Source organism: Amborella trichopoda, chromosome 1 (assembly GCF_054954075.1).
Source record: "Amborella trichopoda isolate Santa Cruz 75 chromosome 1, AtrichopodaSantaCruz75HAP2 v2.0, whole genome shotgun sequence".
Classification (NCBI taxonomy): domain Eukaryota; kingdom Viridiplantae; phylum Streptophyta; class Magnoliopsida; order Amborellales; family Amborellaceae; genus Amborella; species Amborella trichopoda.
In genome coordinates, this window is record NC_142336.1 from 57,382,571 (window position 1) to 57,397,707 (window position 15,137).

The 15,137-nt window shown below is 37.1% G+C and overlaps 1 protein-coding gene across 13 annotated transcripts; it reads left to right on the forward strand.

Annotated features, from left to right (window-relative positions):
• The first annotated feature begins 1,101 nt into the window (after positions 1-1,101).
• Positions 1,102-14,069, forward strand: LOC18440749 (pyrophosphate-energized membrane proton pump 2). 13 transcript variants are annotated; one of them, XM_088848222.1, is made up of 16 exons: positions 1,102-1,499; positions 2,621-2,708; positions 2,794-2,999; positions 4,555-4,758; positions 5,415-5,577; positions 5,712-5,859; positions 5,939-6,071; positions 7,249-7,421; positions 8,750-8,870; positions 9,867-10,054; positions 10,401-10,838; positions 11,048-11,212; positions 11,496-11,651; positions 11,763-11,874; positions 12,815-13,034; positions 13,638-14,069. In XM_088848222.1, the coding sequence occupies exons 5-16, from the start codon at positions 5,486-5,488 to the stop codon at positions 13,735-13,737; spliced, it is 2,046 nt and encodes a 681-aa protein (XP_088704348.1). In that variant the 5' UTR covers positions 1,102-1,499; positions 2,621-2,708; positions 2,794-2,999; positions 4,555-4,758; positions 5,415-5,485; the 3' UTR covers positions 13,738-14,069. The 13 variants fall into 13 exon arrangements, with proteins under 13 accessions (XP_088704348.1, XP_088704330.1, XP_088704342.1 ...); XM_088848204.1 differs by having other exon boundaries at positions 5,415-5,566; XM_088848216.1 differs by having other exon boundaries at positions 1,102-1,486.
• The last annotated feature ends 1,068 nt before the right edge of the window (positions 14,070-15,137 follow it).

Consider the following 15,137-nt stretch of genomic DNA (forward strand, 5'->3'; position numbering starts at 1 on the left):
TATGGAAAAAGTCATGGGCCGTTACGTTATTCAGAAGACTAATTATGGGCTTTTTGGGAAAGGAATGAAGAGACAGAGCATCATTTTAACTCTATTGCCGTTACCATTTTGGGAGTGAATCAGGAGTCAATTTCACTATTCCATTTCTGTTGACATTTCAAAGTCACCAACAATACCCCAAACTTCTGCCCAAATTACTGATAACACCCCAGTTTTCCTAAATGTCACTATTACACCACTCCTATTTTCAAATAAATATAGCTTAAAACTACAGCAGTCCGGTAGAAACAAGTGTACTTAAAAGACAAAGCAAAGCGTGTTACGTGATTTACTGATAACGGGGTATCTAAAATAATGCAAATAATGGATTGTATATTTCAAATAGTGGCAGTTAATGTTTTAAAGCAAGGTCTTGGGTTAGGGTCCTAGGCCCAAGTCACATAGGGCACAAGGCTGCCATTGAGAATCGATTGGGCTGGGCCAGACTTGGCTTGAGCTCAACTGGTTGTGTTTGGTAGGGCTAGAACTGGCATGGGCTCAAAATTTGGTTTTGAGCAGGCGTCGGTCAGAAGGGTGTGCAAGGCCTAACTCTATATAAATGTATTATAAAAAGATAAAAATAATAATATTATATATTCATTATACAGATAAATTAGATTTAAGATTTATAAAAAATTTAAAAATTTTTATGTTGGTTGCCTACTCAATACAACTCACTTTCTTTATTTGAGTTTGCCTATCCAATACGACTCACTTCCTGTTTGCGTTAATAAAAAAGTATAAGTTCCTCATCATTTTTAAACCTATAAAATTATATATTTATCATTATATAAAATAAAATTTTTTAAGGCAGGGTTGAGGCGCCCAAGTTTTTGAACACTGATGGCAATTGTATGGCTATAGAGACCTTTATAAATAACGGCCGTTATTATCCACCATCTTCCCATCCTCATGACTGGGCAAAATGCCCATTTTTTAACCACTTAAGCATGAGAGCTAATTTCGGTACTTAAACAAAACATTAGGGGGGTTTTAGTCTTTTTTCCCACTTGTTTTTCCGCGTGCGTTCCTTTTAATTGCGGGGTTTATTTTTGGCCTGAAGAAATGCAGGTTGATGCGTACCCTGGTTTCTGACGCGCGAGGTCCGTACACTCATTTGCTCAAAATATAGGGTTACGATTTCTTTTCACTTACTCTTAATGGAAAAATTAGGGTTTAGTATTGATTCTCTGAGGAAGAATGCGTTTTCCGTTGTGTTCCTTATTGCTAGAAATGGAGGAATCGTTGTTTTTGTGTAGATCGTGAAGGCCTTATTTGTGAATTATTGCGTTAAGTTTGATTGCTAGGGTTTATGAACTAGGATGTACTGTGGTATATGTGATTTGGTAATGTTAGGAATGGTTTTAATGGCCTTTGATGGTTGAGCTACTTTGAATTCTGCCGTTTCTGAATGCCTGCAAAATATTAGAGGATCGGGCTGAGAATGGTAGGTTTAGCTGGTGAGAATTACTTTTTGTTATGCGTTTAAGCTCATTTGATAAGCTTCGTGTTGAAGTTTTATCAGATTATAGCTTTTATTTATCTCAATTTCTACCGCAATGCATGTGTTAAGATGTGATATGCATGCCAAAGGTCAATTTGAGGTATTGTCTCTTGACATATGTATAATTTCTGGCTTAATTTTTTGTATCCTTTTCGTGAATTTTGTTATGTTTTCGATATTTGGTAACTTTTATGTAGTTATTTATTTATTTGTAGCATTTATGCTTTTCCTCGTAGGTCCTAGCCTTTTGGAGTTCTTTTTGTTGGTGTTGTAATATGGCTGAGCTAAGTTTGACATTATGCTGATTCCTTGTGTGAACGTTTTTTTTCATTCAAACCCTTATATGTTGTGTTTTTCAATTTTTTTATTTTTTATTTTACGAGGCTTTGCTGAATAACAAGATTTTGGGTTTGTTTTTCTCATAATTGATTTAGAGTTATATTTGCGAATTAAGTTTGTCCATATGTTAAAGTCAATGTGTTCCTTGGATGTGCAGCAAAAAAGAAAGAAAATCACTTCAAAAAAGTGGAAGAAAATAACTCGCTTTTATTCTGGTGCTTAGTGCTTTGGTTTGTTGCTTTCTAATGCATAGCGACCTAATGGGCATCTGTATTTTTTGGCATGAACTGCATGCTCTGTTCTATGGAATTCATGGGAGTTCTGGGACCCTTAGTATGTGTGTACTAGATTGTGTTCTTCCTGTTTTTTCCAGCCCTATTTAATTATAATATTTTTTAAAAAATTCCTTCCCTTTCTGCCATGTTTAATTGTGTACCATCTTCATATTTAATGTTTTTTAATGGTAACTTATGTGTTCTGTCATCACATTTAGTGTGTCTATTGATTGTGTAGTTCTTAATGTCCTTTTCATGGCAAAAGCAGAACGAGCTTTTACCAGATCTAAACTGGCCTTGATTTTATTGTAGGCATTTGCTTCTCTTTTTTTTTTTACTTACGATTGATCTTGGGTTTTGCATTTTTTTTTTTCTCGATGGGGTTCTGAACTGCTGAAGTGTTTTTCCTTTGTACCTAATTTTTACTAAATTGGAGTGGTTTTAAGCTCTTTTTAATGCGTAGTCAGGGAGAGAAAAATTGCTGTAAACGAAGGAATCATTCTTGTTCACTCTTTTCTCAGGAGCTGTAAGTCTGGCAAGTGAAAGAGAAGGTTTGTCATTTTAAGTACTAAGGTTGATGATCTGGTTGTCTAGTTGGGTTTGAGTGCTTTAACTGCTATGTCATGTCTGAAACAGGAGCGTTCAAAATTCAGCGACCAAGTTCAGGGGGTGATTTGCTGCAAGGCAGCAGTGGCGATTACGGTTCCTTCCCTGTTGCCCGGAGAGTGAATTCCTCACATGCAGTCATGATGGATGACAGCATGGAGGAGGGAAATCTGGCGGCCTACCAGGATAGGCCGAGGACTTTTCCAACCATGCGGAGTAAAACATATACACCATTGGTAAAGTTTGAAATGTCCACAACGTCTTGTGCTGTGTTTTAGTCTACTACTTAAGTTATTGTTTTTGCATATATAGTTATTGGGTGTTTATTATAATCTTTTTGATTTTTTATGCATCTTGAATACATGATCTATTGTAAAAAAAGAAAAAGAAAAAGAAAAGAAAAGAAGACATGCTCTATTGTCTTCTTTGTCCTTGAACTTTACTGAGGTAGTGATGGTTGTTCTGTTGATTTGCATGATTCTCTAATGTGGGTCGCCGTTTGAATTTCTTGTTTTTTTTTTTCAGCAAAGTTGACTGATCGCTTGTTTATTATGTCAAAGAAGTTGTTGACAGGCATAAGTGTACACTTGATCACATTTAGAATTCTGATTAACATGGTGACTAAACGCCAGTACTGTGATTGCTTTTCTGATAGCATCCTTTTGTGTCTCGTCTTGGCGAATTGTTCCCTACCACTTTTTGTAAAAGAGAAGTCACTTTCCTAGAACATGCTTGTGTTCTTGACCTACTCTTTCTTATAACTTCTAATGAAAAGAAGTTACTGTCCCTTTGGAGTTGAATTGGGTTGCAAGCTAAAGGACATAACCCACAAAAACAACTCATCTATAAGGGTTATTAGGAATAGAGAATGATACCTATTTGAATGAGAGTCCCCATGGTTTCCCTCCTGATCCAGTGCTTTGTTCAGGAATTGTGTCTTTAAGCACAGGGATGCAGGTATTGTCAAAGAAAAATTCACATAGGTAAAGGTGGTGGATACCCCTTCCCTTTTCTTGAATACCTCCTATACAGGATTTTCTGTTCTCTAAGGTACTCCTGTCCATAGACCTGGCTAATGACTCCAAGTGAGTTGCCATCCGCAATGAGTGAACCCCAAGAGACAGTGGATAGAAGAAAGGATTACTTCATCCTGCCAGTCACGAAAAATCTTTAGATCTCATGGTCTATGACACATTTGCCAATGTTGTCTCTCGTCAGGCCTCCCATTTTGGATGGTTGAGGGTTCCTCTTTGAGCTGCTGTTAGAATTCGATAAACGATATTACATTGTGTTTTAGAAAAGAGTGTGATACATGTTGTAGGTGGAATCAAGAATGAGATTGGGATAATAGAGCTGGAAATTTTTGGGCCTGAGGTTTTACCTTGTGAAAGAAGCTTCATCCTTGAAAGAGAATTGCTCTCTTCTCAGGCTTATTTTGTGCTTCTTCATGACACCTTTCTTTTTACTAATAACTGAAAGCATGGCATCAATTCTGGTCAGAATCATGTATTAGAAAAATTTGAGGCTCGTAAAAGATACGATGCCACTAGCATGTCCAGGAGGAAATTGCTCTGTTATATATCCTAATCTAGAACATGCTATTTGGACTTGTATGAAATTCAGAATTAGACTACAAAACGATTAAGTTGAGTATTGTCAAGCATGGTATACTTGTGTTGTAAATTGGACCAAAAATATTGTTTCATAGTTATTTACATTGTTCTTCTCTGACCTTTGGTTACATTGCTGTAGAATACAATGATGCATTAATTTTTTTATATATATTTGCAGATTTTCCGGATTTTTATGGGAATAAATGTTCGAGTTTTATTTGTACTCTTGCTCTTTTGCTTCGGAGCTGTGTTTTATGTTGGAGCAAGTACCTCGCCAATTATTTTGTTTGTCTTTGCGATCTGCATCATCAGCTTCTTGTTTTCCATTTATCTCGCCAAATGGGTTCTTATGAAGGATGAAGGACCCCCAGAAATGGTTCAGGTAATTCTGTATGCCTTGTAAGTTATAGGTGCTCTGGTCAAACATTATCTTTTATGCTTTTATTAGTCTATAATATACTCGATCGATAGTCATTGTTATATTGTATCTTGTGTTATCATAAAAGAAGATAATCAAGTAAGAAAAATTCTGTTTACACAACTTGCGCCCTTTTGTTTTTTTTGGGTAATAGAGGCCATCATTTGTTGTTATTTTTTGATTTTTTAACCTATTTCTTAGTTGTGTGTTTAGCCTACTTTGAATTACGATATCATCTGCTGTTTTCAGTAAACCATGGAAAATGTTTGATGCATAATACTTTAAGGATGCACCGGTTGAATTGAAATCTGAGTCTTTGTTACTCCTAACATGTTAAATCATGGAGAAGAATTTTGGTGTCTATGAACTTTTGAGTGGACATAGCATTATAAATTTATCATATTTTTTAGATGCATTAATGAGGTTCCATACTAGTTTGGATCTAGTTGTGACTTGGTTTTTGAAAGGCGACTTCTCTTGTCTATTTTTGAATTATATGGAAATGTGTGATAGAGATATAGAAATTCATTCACAAATTGCATATTGCTTTACAAATCACGACTACATATTGGTTTTATACAAACCTATGCACATAATCTCATTTTCCATTCATTTGCTAGATCTCTGATGCAATTCGAGATGGGGCAGAAGGATTTTTGAGGACTCAATATGGTACCATTTCCAAGATGGCATGCATACTTGCTGTGGCGATCCTTTGTATATATTTTTTCCGCAGTACCACACCCCAGCAAGAAACATCTGGACTTGGAAGGTCATTTGCTGGTTGAGTAGCTTTTATGTTCTACTTTTTATTGCCTGATTTTGTTTTCGTTAATTTGGATTTTTTCTTTACTAACGATGAAAAGATTTTCTATTATTGTATGCTGATTTATATGACATGCCATGTGCTGCTGTAGGTCCACATCTGCATATGTTACAGTGGCAGCATTTCTACTTGGAGCCCTATGTTCAGGTGTTGCAGGATATGTGGGAATGTGGGTTTCTGTGAGGGCAAATGTTCGGGTTTCCAGTGCTGCTAGACGATCTGCGAGAGAAGCATTGCAGGTTCCTATTTTCACAATAATCTCTGTTTGTGAGTAATACATTTTTCTCAACTTTCCTTATAGTTGGCCTTTGCATGCAGATTGCTGTGCGTGCTGGTGGTCTCTCATCCATTGTTGTTGTGGGAATGGCTGTAATAGGAGTGGCAATACTTTATGCAACATTCTATGTCTGTCTAGGGGTAGATTCTCCAGGTTCAATGAAAGTGACGGAGTGTGAGTATCAGCTCCTTCATGCAGTAAAAGTTCTTTCACCAAAAAGAAATCTTGTTCTCTCATTGCAACCATTAATTTCACCAGCTATAATGTGCTTGCTTTGAATAATCAACTTATATGTTTTATAGTATGGAAAGGCAAATTCATGGTAAAACAACTATGAAAAAAACCATTCTAGGAAAGACTAACTGCATGGGTACCCCATTCTGAGGTAAGGAAGCTCTGAAATTACTTACTTCCTTATGTAAAAAGATATCTCCAAAGATCAAACCATAACAAGGATCACTTCTCATATACATGCTATGCTCCAGGTACTTGGAGATATCCTTTTAGCCTGTATGATCATAGCAAGAGACCACATTTGACAGGAAGAGGGCATTGAAAGGGCATAATGAACTGATATGGCCACTAGACCTACCTTGTGTGTGCTGAATCTATGATGCCTATAGTCCCTGTGGATGCTTTCTCACCTCCGTGAACCTTTCCTTACTTAGACTGCAAGATCAGTTTCACCTCGGTTGCTAAATTGACTTAAACCTATCAATTAATTTGGGTTGCCTATGCTTGTCTAATAGTATTGTTTGTGAAACTCACTGCTTAATATATAGATGTCCTCTTAACCTTCAAACACACACACACACACACTCACTCTGCCAATGGGTTTAAGCTACAGTGTGAAACTCATAGCCAAAAGGATTTTGTTTTGGACGTGAAAATTTGCACAACATCGTTGACTAAAAAAAATAACCAACTCAAAAGCAATTGATTTTCCATCCTTAAAGGCCTAGATCCATCATCCACCAAATGGGCGGCCTATGTTCACAGAAAGTGGTCGACTCAATTTCCCCTTTTTCTTTTGGTAATTGAATTTTTTTATTTGTTATATTTTATGTAGATCGTTTAGATGAGATCTACATGTGTGCGGAATTTGTGGTCCAACAAACCATTCTAGCTCCTCTTGCAGTGCCTCTTGTTGGTTGGCTGGGGCTTTGTGGCATTGTTAATTGCTCTGTTAAACAAATGAGGCAATGACCTTTCGCGCAAATGTGAGGGTCTCTTTAGAACCAGAGCATCTTAAGTTAGCTATCACCTTAATTCGATAGCGTTTTGTTTGCTGTGGTTGGTGTGTTTGTGTATTAGCTGTGAATCTTACAATATGCATGTCCTTTGCTTGCAGTGCCTCTTCTGTTGGTTGGCTATGGTTTTGGTGCATCATTTGTTGCTCTCTTTGCACAGCTTGGTGGGGGTATTTACACGAAGGCAGCAGATGTGGGTGCTGATCTTGTTGGAAAAGTTGAGCAGGGAATTCCAGAAGATGATCCACGCAATCCAGCTGTCATCGCAGATCTGGTTTGTGCTCCTGTTTGCCTTCCCCATTTGTAGGATTGAGTGAAGATCTATGCTAAATTCTTTAATACTTATTTTACTTTTAATCCTTAACTTATTCTCTCTGGTGTTCTATGAGATGTCTTGCTCATGGATATTAGCTTAGATATAAAATTATTTCCCCAATCAGACCACCTAATCAAATCATCGTATTTTGCGTTATTGAACAAGTCACTAGAGATAATTGTCTTTTATCGAGCTTAACCCTAAAGGAAACTAGAGCTTCCATTCAAACCCTGCTTATAATTCCGTGTTAATACATAAAACAAATGATAGTAGAATGAATCCAGACTCTGCTGGAATAAGTGGAGCTTTATTCTTTTCCTTATTCGCTAAGGGTGGAGGGCTCAAGCAGACATAGTGCAGTGACAGTGCAAGCCTGTGGATCAGAATGGAAGTTATGTGAAAGGGATGAAGGGATCATTGGTCATGCCTGGTGGAGTTGTCTTGGGTTGCCATCATGGGGTGTTTAAGCTTACGAGTTCAAGCCATTTGTCTTGTTGATGGGGGCCTTAGGGAATAATGATTTCACCGAACATGAAATGTGGTAGTCCATGGAGTTGGTTGGTATAAATAGCAAACGATGGGGAGCTGTTTGAATTTCATTGCATAAGATGGCCATTGAGTTTGAGGCTAGTGCTACACATGACATGAAAGTTACAAAAGTTAGTGGGAAAACCTTCTTATGCTGATTTTGCCAGGAGTCCTTGTGGTCAACTGGTCTAACTTTTTTTTTTTTTTGACAAGGTTACATAGGAATGGAACTTGAGACGTTAGGCTATGAAAACCCAGCCTCTTCCGTCTTGACCCAAACCCAATTCCTAACTAGTCTAACTTTTTTCTTTCAGCCGTTGAAGCTGTTGCATTGTTGAAGCCTTTGGGGACTGTTCAGGGGTTTGGGCCATTCGCAATGTTTGTATGGGGTGATTGTAATTTTGTAGGAGATGCTTGAGCCAAAATGGATTAAAGGGGCACATTCCTTCTGTGAATTATAAAAGTTAGTATTCCTAACAATTTTCTGTAAAATAAGAAGTGTCACTCTGTTGTTTGGATAAAATATGCCTCTGACAGAGAAATCATTACAACGTTGTAATTGCCATTGCCCACCCCCGAAATAAAATGTTTGATATATTGAAATTGTGGTCTTCAAACTCAATTGGCCACCTTTATGTATAGGCTTTGGCAAAGATGTCACTATCTTGCTTCAGAATATCTTTTACAGTTTAGTATTAGGCTATTCTTTCAAGTCCTGAACTTTGTTGAGTGTTTTTTTTTGTTTTCTCATCATGAAGGTTGGAGACAATGTAGGTGACTGTGCAGCCCGCGGAGCTGATCTTTTTGAAAGTATTGCTGCAGAAGTAATTAGTGCCATGATACTTGGGGGGACAATGGCTAAGCGGTGTAAGATTGAAGGTAAACACAAGCTTTGTATTGAAATTCCAATAAGCTTTTGGAGTTCCGCTCTGTGTATGTTTTCCTATTCCCCATGCTTTGTTGAGACTTGGGAAAAATTATACCATAGCAAGTTTACTTTGTCGTGATTATCCTTCTCGTATCACTGCTGTGTTTCCTGTAATGCTTTGATAGCCTAGAGACAGAGTAATCAGAGAAAGAGGGCTAGGGCACGTGGTTGGGAGGGGCAGGATACATTTTTGCCAGTGGTTACTGTCTTAAGGAGGGGTTGGGGTGAGTGGCTAGTTGGGAGCTAAATGAAAACAAGGAAAATTGTGCTTTTCTTGTGCAGCTTTCATGAGTGATCCTTGAAAGCTTTTGGGAAAAGGTTTTGAAAGCCCATAACATGATAGTTTTGCCTAAAAGTAAACTTTTGTTCTCGTATGTAAAAGTTATTGGTGAGAATCTCTACAAGGAGTAGGATTTCTGCGAGGAAATTTTTTGGGATTGTTGTTTGAGGTTCTTTCCTTTTTTCTTTTTTTCTCTAAATGGGGTTAGAGGGGGTGGGGGTTTGTGCTATGCCTCCCATTTCTGAGCTTCTTGTGACCAGGGATATGTGCTATGATTTAAGTTGGCCACAATGAGGTTGAGAGCATAAAAAACTCCAAATTTCTATTTTAGTTAGGATATCAGGATTAGAGATCGTAAAACACAGTCCATTGTAATGTGGATTTTGGCGTTTTTTGAGATTGATGAGCTAGCATGTCCATATTTGTTGGATCAGCTTATTGCTCGTTTTGGCAAGGGACTTTCTTATCTCTTTTAGTAACAGAAAACTAATTTATCCCTTTATACTATTCTTGTTCTACCCTCATATTCTTATTGTCTTAAATTTCCTTGTGAGTTCTTTTTTTTAATCTCTCCTCTCTTTATTTGTTCTCTTTCGGTTCCATTTGCTCTTAAATTATAGTTTTACATGGCTCAAGTGCTCCCTTGTCTTTTGTTACATATCTGCAGATCCATCTGGATTTATTCTCTTTCCGCTCGTGGTTCATTCGTTTGACCTTGTTGTCTCATCAGTGGGCATACTTTCTATTAGAAGTACACGTGATGCAAGTGTTAAGACACCAATGGAGGATCCAATGGCAATACTCCAAAAAGGATACTCTCTTACAATAGTTTTGGCTGTTATAACATTTGCTGCGGTAATGCTACTTGTGGCGCACATTGTTTGACCAAATCTTGTACTGTTCTAATTGTCTTGATACTATAAAGTTTTAGGGCTAGTTTGGCTACCCATGGTTCTGGTAATGCATCTAGTGTTGATTGTCCTGCCCCAAAACATGGCCATAATTGATTTGGACTGCGCCACATAATTTCTACGAATGTTTTGGGTGGATATCTAAAACGTATGGTGGCCAAATTAGCCCCTTAACAATTTTAGTGGATATTTGTCGCGTCTCTTATTCAAGCTGAGTTTCTTTTTTCTTTTTCTTTTTCATTTTTTTTTTTTTTTTTTTTTTCAATTTTCTATTTGGATGTTGCAAACAGTCGACTCGTTGGTTGCTGTATACCGAACAAGCACCTTCAGCATGGTTAAACTTTGCCTTGTGCGGTCTTGTGGGAATCATCACTGCTTATGTTTTTGTATGGATCACCAAATATTATACTGATTACAAGCATGAACCAGTACGAATGCTGGCTCTTTCAAGTTCAACTGGGCATGGAACTAATATAATTGCTGGAGTGAGTTTGGGTCTAGAATCAACAGCCCTTCCAGTCCTTGTTATTAGTGTGTCCATAATATCAGCTTTTTGGCTGGGCCATACTTCTGGCCTGGTGGATGAAAGTGGAGCTCCGACTGGTGGCCTGTTTGGAACAGCTGTTGCCACTATGGGAATGTTGAGCACTGCTGCTTATGTTTTGACAATGGATATGTTTGGTCCAATTGCTGACAATGCTGGTGGAATTGTTGAAATGAGTCAGCAGGTAAGTTTCAGAAAATTTTACGAGTTTGTATGTAGCTAAATGAGATCTCATTGATTGTTTTTTACGTCATTTTCTTTGGAGTTCGTACTAGTGCTTCTGTGGAATTGTTGGATTCAAATCTTTTCACTTATTGGCCAATTAGGTTTTTGTTGCTTGTATGAGTTTTATAAGTCTGCCATGTTGTCATCTCATGAATGCACACTTTGCAGCCTGAAAGTGTTCGGGAAATTACAGATGTACTGGATGCTGTCGGGAATACGACAAAAGCTACCACTAAAGGCTTTGCGATTGGATCTGCCGCTCTCGCTTCTTTCCTTCTGTTTAGCGCATATATGGATGAAGTAGCTTCTTTTGCGCATACACCTTTCAAACAGGCATGTTACATGCAAATTATTTACTTTTATGCGGACGTCTCCTTTTCTTTTTGTCATCCTTTACTGCTGATGCATCACATATGGAAATTAATCCTGTATGTGTACCTCTATAAAAAATGTTAAGTCAACAAAAAGATTGATCTTGATATCATAATCATATCCATTGCCACATGTGTGCATCATAGCTGCATCATCAGCTCCTACTATTGTTTGTTTAAAAATTTGCAAGCCTTTTGTTATTTTCCTATTTTTACCAAGCTACCATTTCGGATCACCTCTATAGGTTGATATTGCAATCCCAGAAGTCTTCGTTGGAGGCCTGTTGGGCTCCATGCTTATCTTTTTATTCAGTGCATGGGCTTGTTCAGCTGTTGGTCGAACTGCCCAAGAAGTAGTCAATGAGGTTAGGAGGCAATTTATTGAGAGGCCGGGTATAATGGTAAGTCTAATACCTCCATTTTTCCATTTTCCATGAAACTGTGAATATTACTGATTTTTTTACCTTCTCCTGATTGTTGCTGAAATTGATTTATGCAAATTGCTGCTGCAGGATTATCAAGAGAAACCTGACTATGCCCGTTGTGTCGCCATTGTAGCTTCTGCATCTCTGAGGGAGATGATAAAACCTGGTGCTTTGGCCATTATATCTCCCATTGTAGTTGGTGAGTACTCTACGCTGTTAAGGGAGTATCATGCATGTGATTATGTTTCTGTTCAGTGCTTCAATCAATTGAATGTGGACTATTCTTAATTAGTGCCCCAGGTGGTTCGTCCAAAGGTCATCAGCCATAGGAATTGATCATTACATGCATTGGTTTAGATTACTAACTGTAGTTTCAGTTTCTTAGTAATATGAACTTCTGCTTCTATGTAATGGTTGCTGCCAAGAGGGCAATATCACTGTAAATTATAGCTTTCATCTCCATTTTGGATTTCTTTTTTCTGGCAATAAAGGTCCATAAAAAAAATCATCCAAAATGGAAATAAAAGCTGTAATGGTTACAGATTTATTTATTTTTCTGGCAATAAAGGTCCATGAGTTAAGGTTGACTTTATCAAAAAATAAATAAAGGTCCATGAGTTCCTGCCTAGTTCTTGTCAATTTTGTTGCTGTTGTTTAGATCTGTATCTGATGTGGTCTTGATCTATATATGCAACTTCGTGCATATGTTCATTTATTTTTTGGAAGAGTTCCTTTCCTCATATATTCCTGATTCATATTGTGCAGGATTTACTCATTTTTTATTGGTTTTTGCTCAAATTTACTGACTATTGTGCCAAATAACTTATCATGTACAACTGTGATTATTTCATGGAATTTCATCGTTTGGAAGTGCACTAAAGCTTGTTTGGAAATGGCACGCTAAATTGCTCAGTAGAAAGACATCACCTATAAGTGATTTAAAACGCCAGTAAATATGTGGTTTAGTAGAAATCAATTATTGAAGCTCCCTTTGACATGCAGAAAGTTCTAACTAAAATCATTTTTCGACTCATATGATGTGTAGACTGTGGTCCCCTTATTGGGATCAAATAAAATATTGTTTTCTCCTGTAGGTGTATATGTATTTGATGTAACTTACATTATTTTTTTGCTTGCAGGTTTTCTGTTTCGATTATTGGGACAGTACACTGGGCATCCTCTATTGGGGGCCAAAGTTGTGGCTGCCATGCTTATGTTTGCCACAGTATCTGGAATTCTCATGGCTCTTTTCCTTAACACTGCTGGTGGAGCTTGGGATAATGCAAAGAAGTTCATTGAGACAGGTGCGCTAGGAGGCAAAGGAAGTGATGCTCACAAAGCAGCTATTACTGGAGACACGTGAGTGCACTTTAATGCTCCTATTTTTGTTCTTTAGAGTACCTTTTTGTCTTTTACTTTTGAGATAAATTTCTTTTAGTAGGTACTGTCCCCGACATGTTTTACATGCTGCTATAATCCTTTCTGCTTTCTAAATTATGTTATATTTTTCATGGAACTTCTGTTTATTTTTTGGTGGCTAAGTTGGGCTTTGGACATCCGGACATTAGAAATGGGAATTTGATGCCCCAAGCACACTAATATAATTCCCAAAATATTGTCAAGGATATAGATGCTCAAGTCATATGATGCCATTATTATATAGTTTTGTTCAGGTGGCATTTTTTTCTTATTTAGAAAGCACTCGATTTCAAAAACAACCAGTCTTTTATGGAGTCCTAAAAAATAGTCAAATGCATTTTGTGATTTAAAGATTTGTGGTCTCTCAAGAAAAAAATCCACTTGCAAAATAGCGATATACATCAGTTTCTATGTCCTAAAGAAAAAGAGCTGCAAGGTAATGTTATAATTTATTTTGAGATGCAAGCAAATGCTATAATTGATTTTCATAATTTTCACGTTTGATTTTGTATCCTTTCGAATACTTTCTTGCCACTAATGCAGAGTTGGAGATCCATTCAAGGATACAGCAGGGCCCTCAATTCATGTGCTGATCAAAATGCTTGCAACCATAACATTAGTCATGGCTCCAGTTTTTCTATGATTTTGTAGAAATAGATTCTGCTTTCTTTTTACTATTAAAATGAAGGCCTTAACCATTGGGGCAGATTTTTCTATGAAGATCTCCTGTCATGTAGTTTAGCTGCTACCTAATCCATATCTTGTGAGTGGTGCGGGATTGAGGAGTCCAGTCCTCCTGCTGCTTATTTTTCGATTTGTGCTTTTTTTTTCTCCTATTTCTCATTAAATACCCCGAGAGAATAATGTTAGAGAGCCCATCTGGACCTTTGGTTTTGAATCACATGTACCTCACTTCATATAATGGTTGATTTTTCTTTTATAGTTCAAGTAATTGAAAATTCACCTGGTTTGAAAGCTTCTCTTAGCAAGAGGTATAACAAATTCTAAGTTGGTATAAAGCTTGGGTTTTCAATGGACCATTATTTTGTTTTCGGAACCAAATGTGCTTTTCGATATCTCGAACTTGCATCTGACCTATGATGCTTCAAAAAATTAGATGGATTGTTGAAGGCTTCAGATTTTGATTCATTTTAGTGGGCTCATTTGGCCGAACTTTTTGATTTGGGGTATAAAGAAATTGGTTGGTTAAATTAAAAAGGTGTCTTAAACTTTGATGAAATTGTGGGAAAAAAAAAATTCCCCTCAAAAGATAACTAAGAGATTTCAGATGTTTGGAAAGGGTGAATGCACTACAATAATTGCTTCCTAGATCCTGATGGATTTTGGACGAGCGCACTCGACACTCCTAAGCCTAGCCTTATAATCCCTAAAAGGGGAAGACAAAATAACGTCCCACCCTCCATTTTCACCATATTACAAAGAAAAACAAAACCAAAAAATTGTCAAAAATGATACCTTAGGGACAATAACATGCCTGTGAATTTTTTGAGTTTGTTGTCGTATAATAAACTCAAAAAATCATTAATTATGTTGTCCTCGTCCGAGCAGCACAAGGGATCTCACTGCGAGTGAATTTTTTGAGTTTGTTGTCCTATAATAAACTCAGAACATCATTAATTATGTTGTACTCGTCCGAGCAGCACAAGGGATCTCATATGCGAAAACCATTGGTTGTGTTGTCAAAGGTTCTTCGGAATTGATGATACATGTAGCATATATAAATGGAAAAAGTTTATATAAGGTTGCAACCTTAAAATGATGAGCCATGGTTGCATCTCAAAAATCCATGGGTACATGTTGTTTTAATGTTGAAAAACCTTCTGGTTAATCATCTCGACATAGAGATGTATGGTTATGACAAATAAAAAGATTTTGAGTTTCAGAAATAATACATCTTACAACTCTTATTTAGACCATCCATTTTCAAGTTATAGATCTACTTGATTTTAACTATTTTTGGAGTTTAAAATTCTATAATTAGATATAAAAATGGATTATGAGATAATCCTAAGAATATTCTAC

Excerpts from the sequence above, each read along its gene's own strand:
- LOC18440749 (XM_020671241.2), top strand. The coding sequence starts at position 1,115 with ATGCGTACCCTGGTTTCTGACGCGCGAG. Across the intron at positions 5,567-5,711 it reads GAAACATCTGGACTTGGAAG|GTCCACATCTGCATATGTTA; the intron begins GTCATTTGCTGG and ends GTGCTGCTGTAG. Across the intron at positions 11,652-11,762 it reads TTGAGAGGCCGGGTATAATG|GATTATCAAGAGAAACCTGA; the intron begins GTAAGTCTAATA and ends TTGCTGCTGCAG.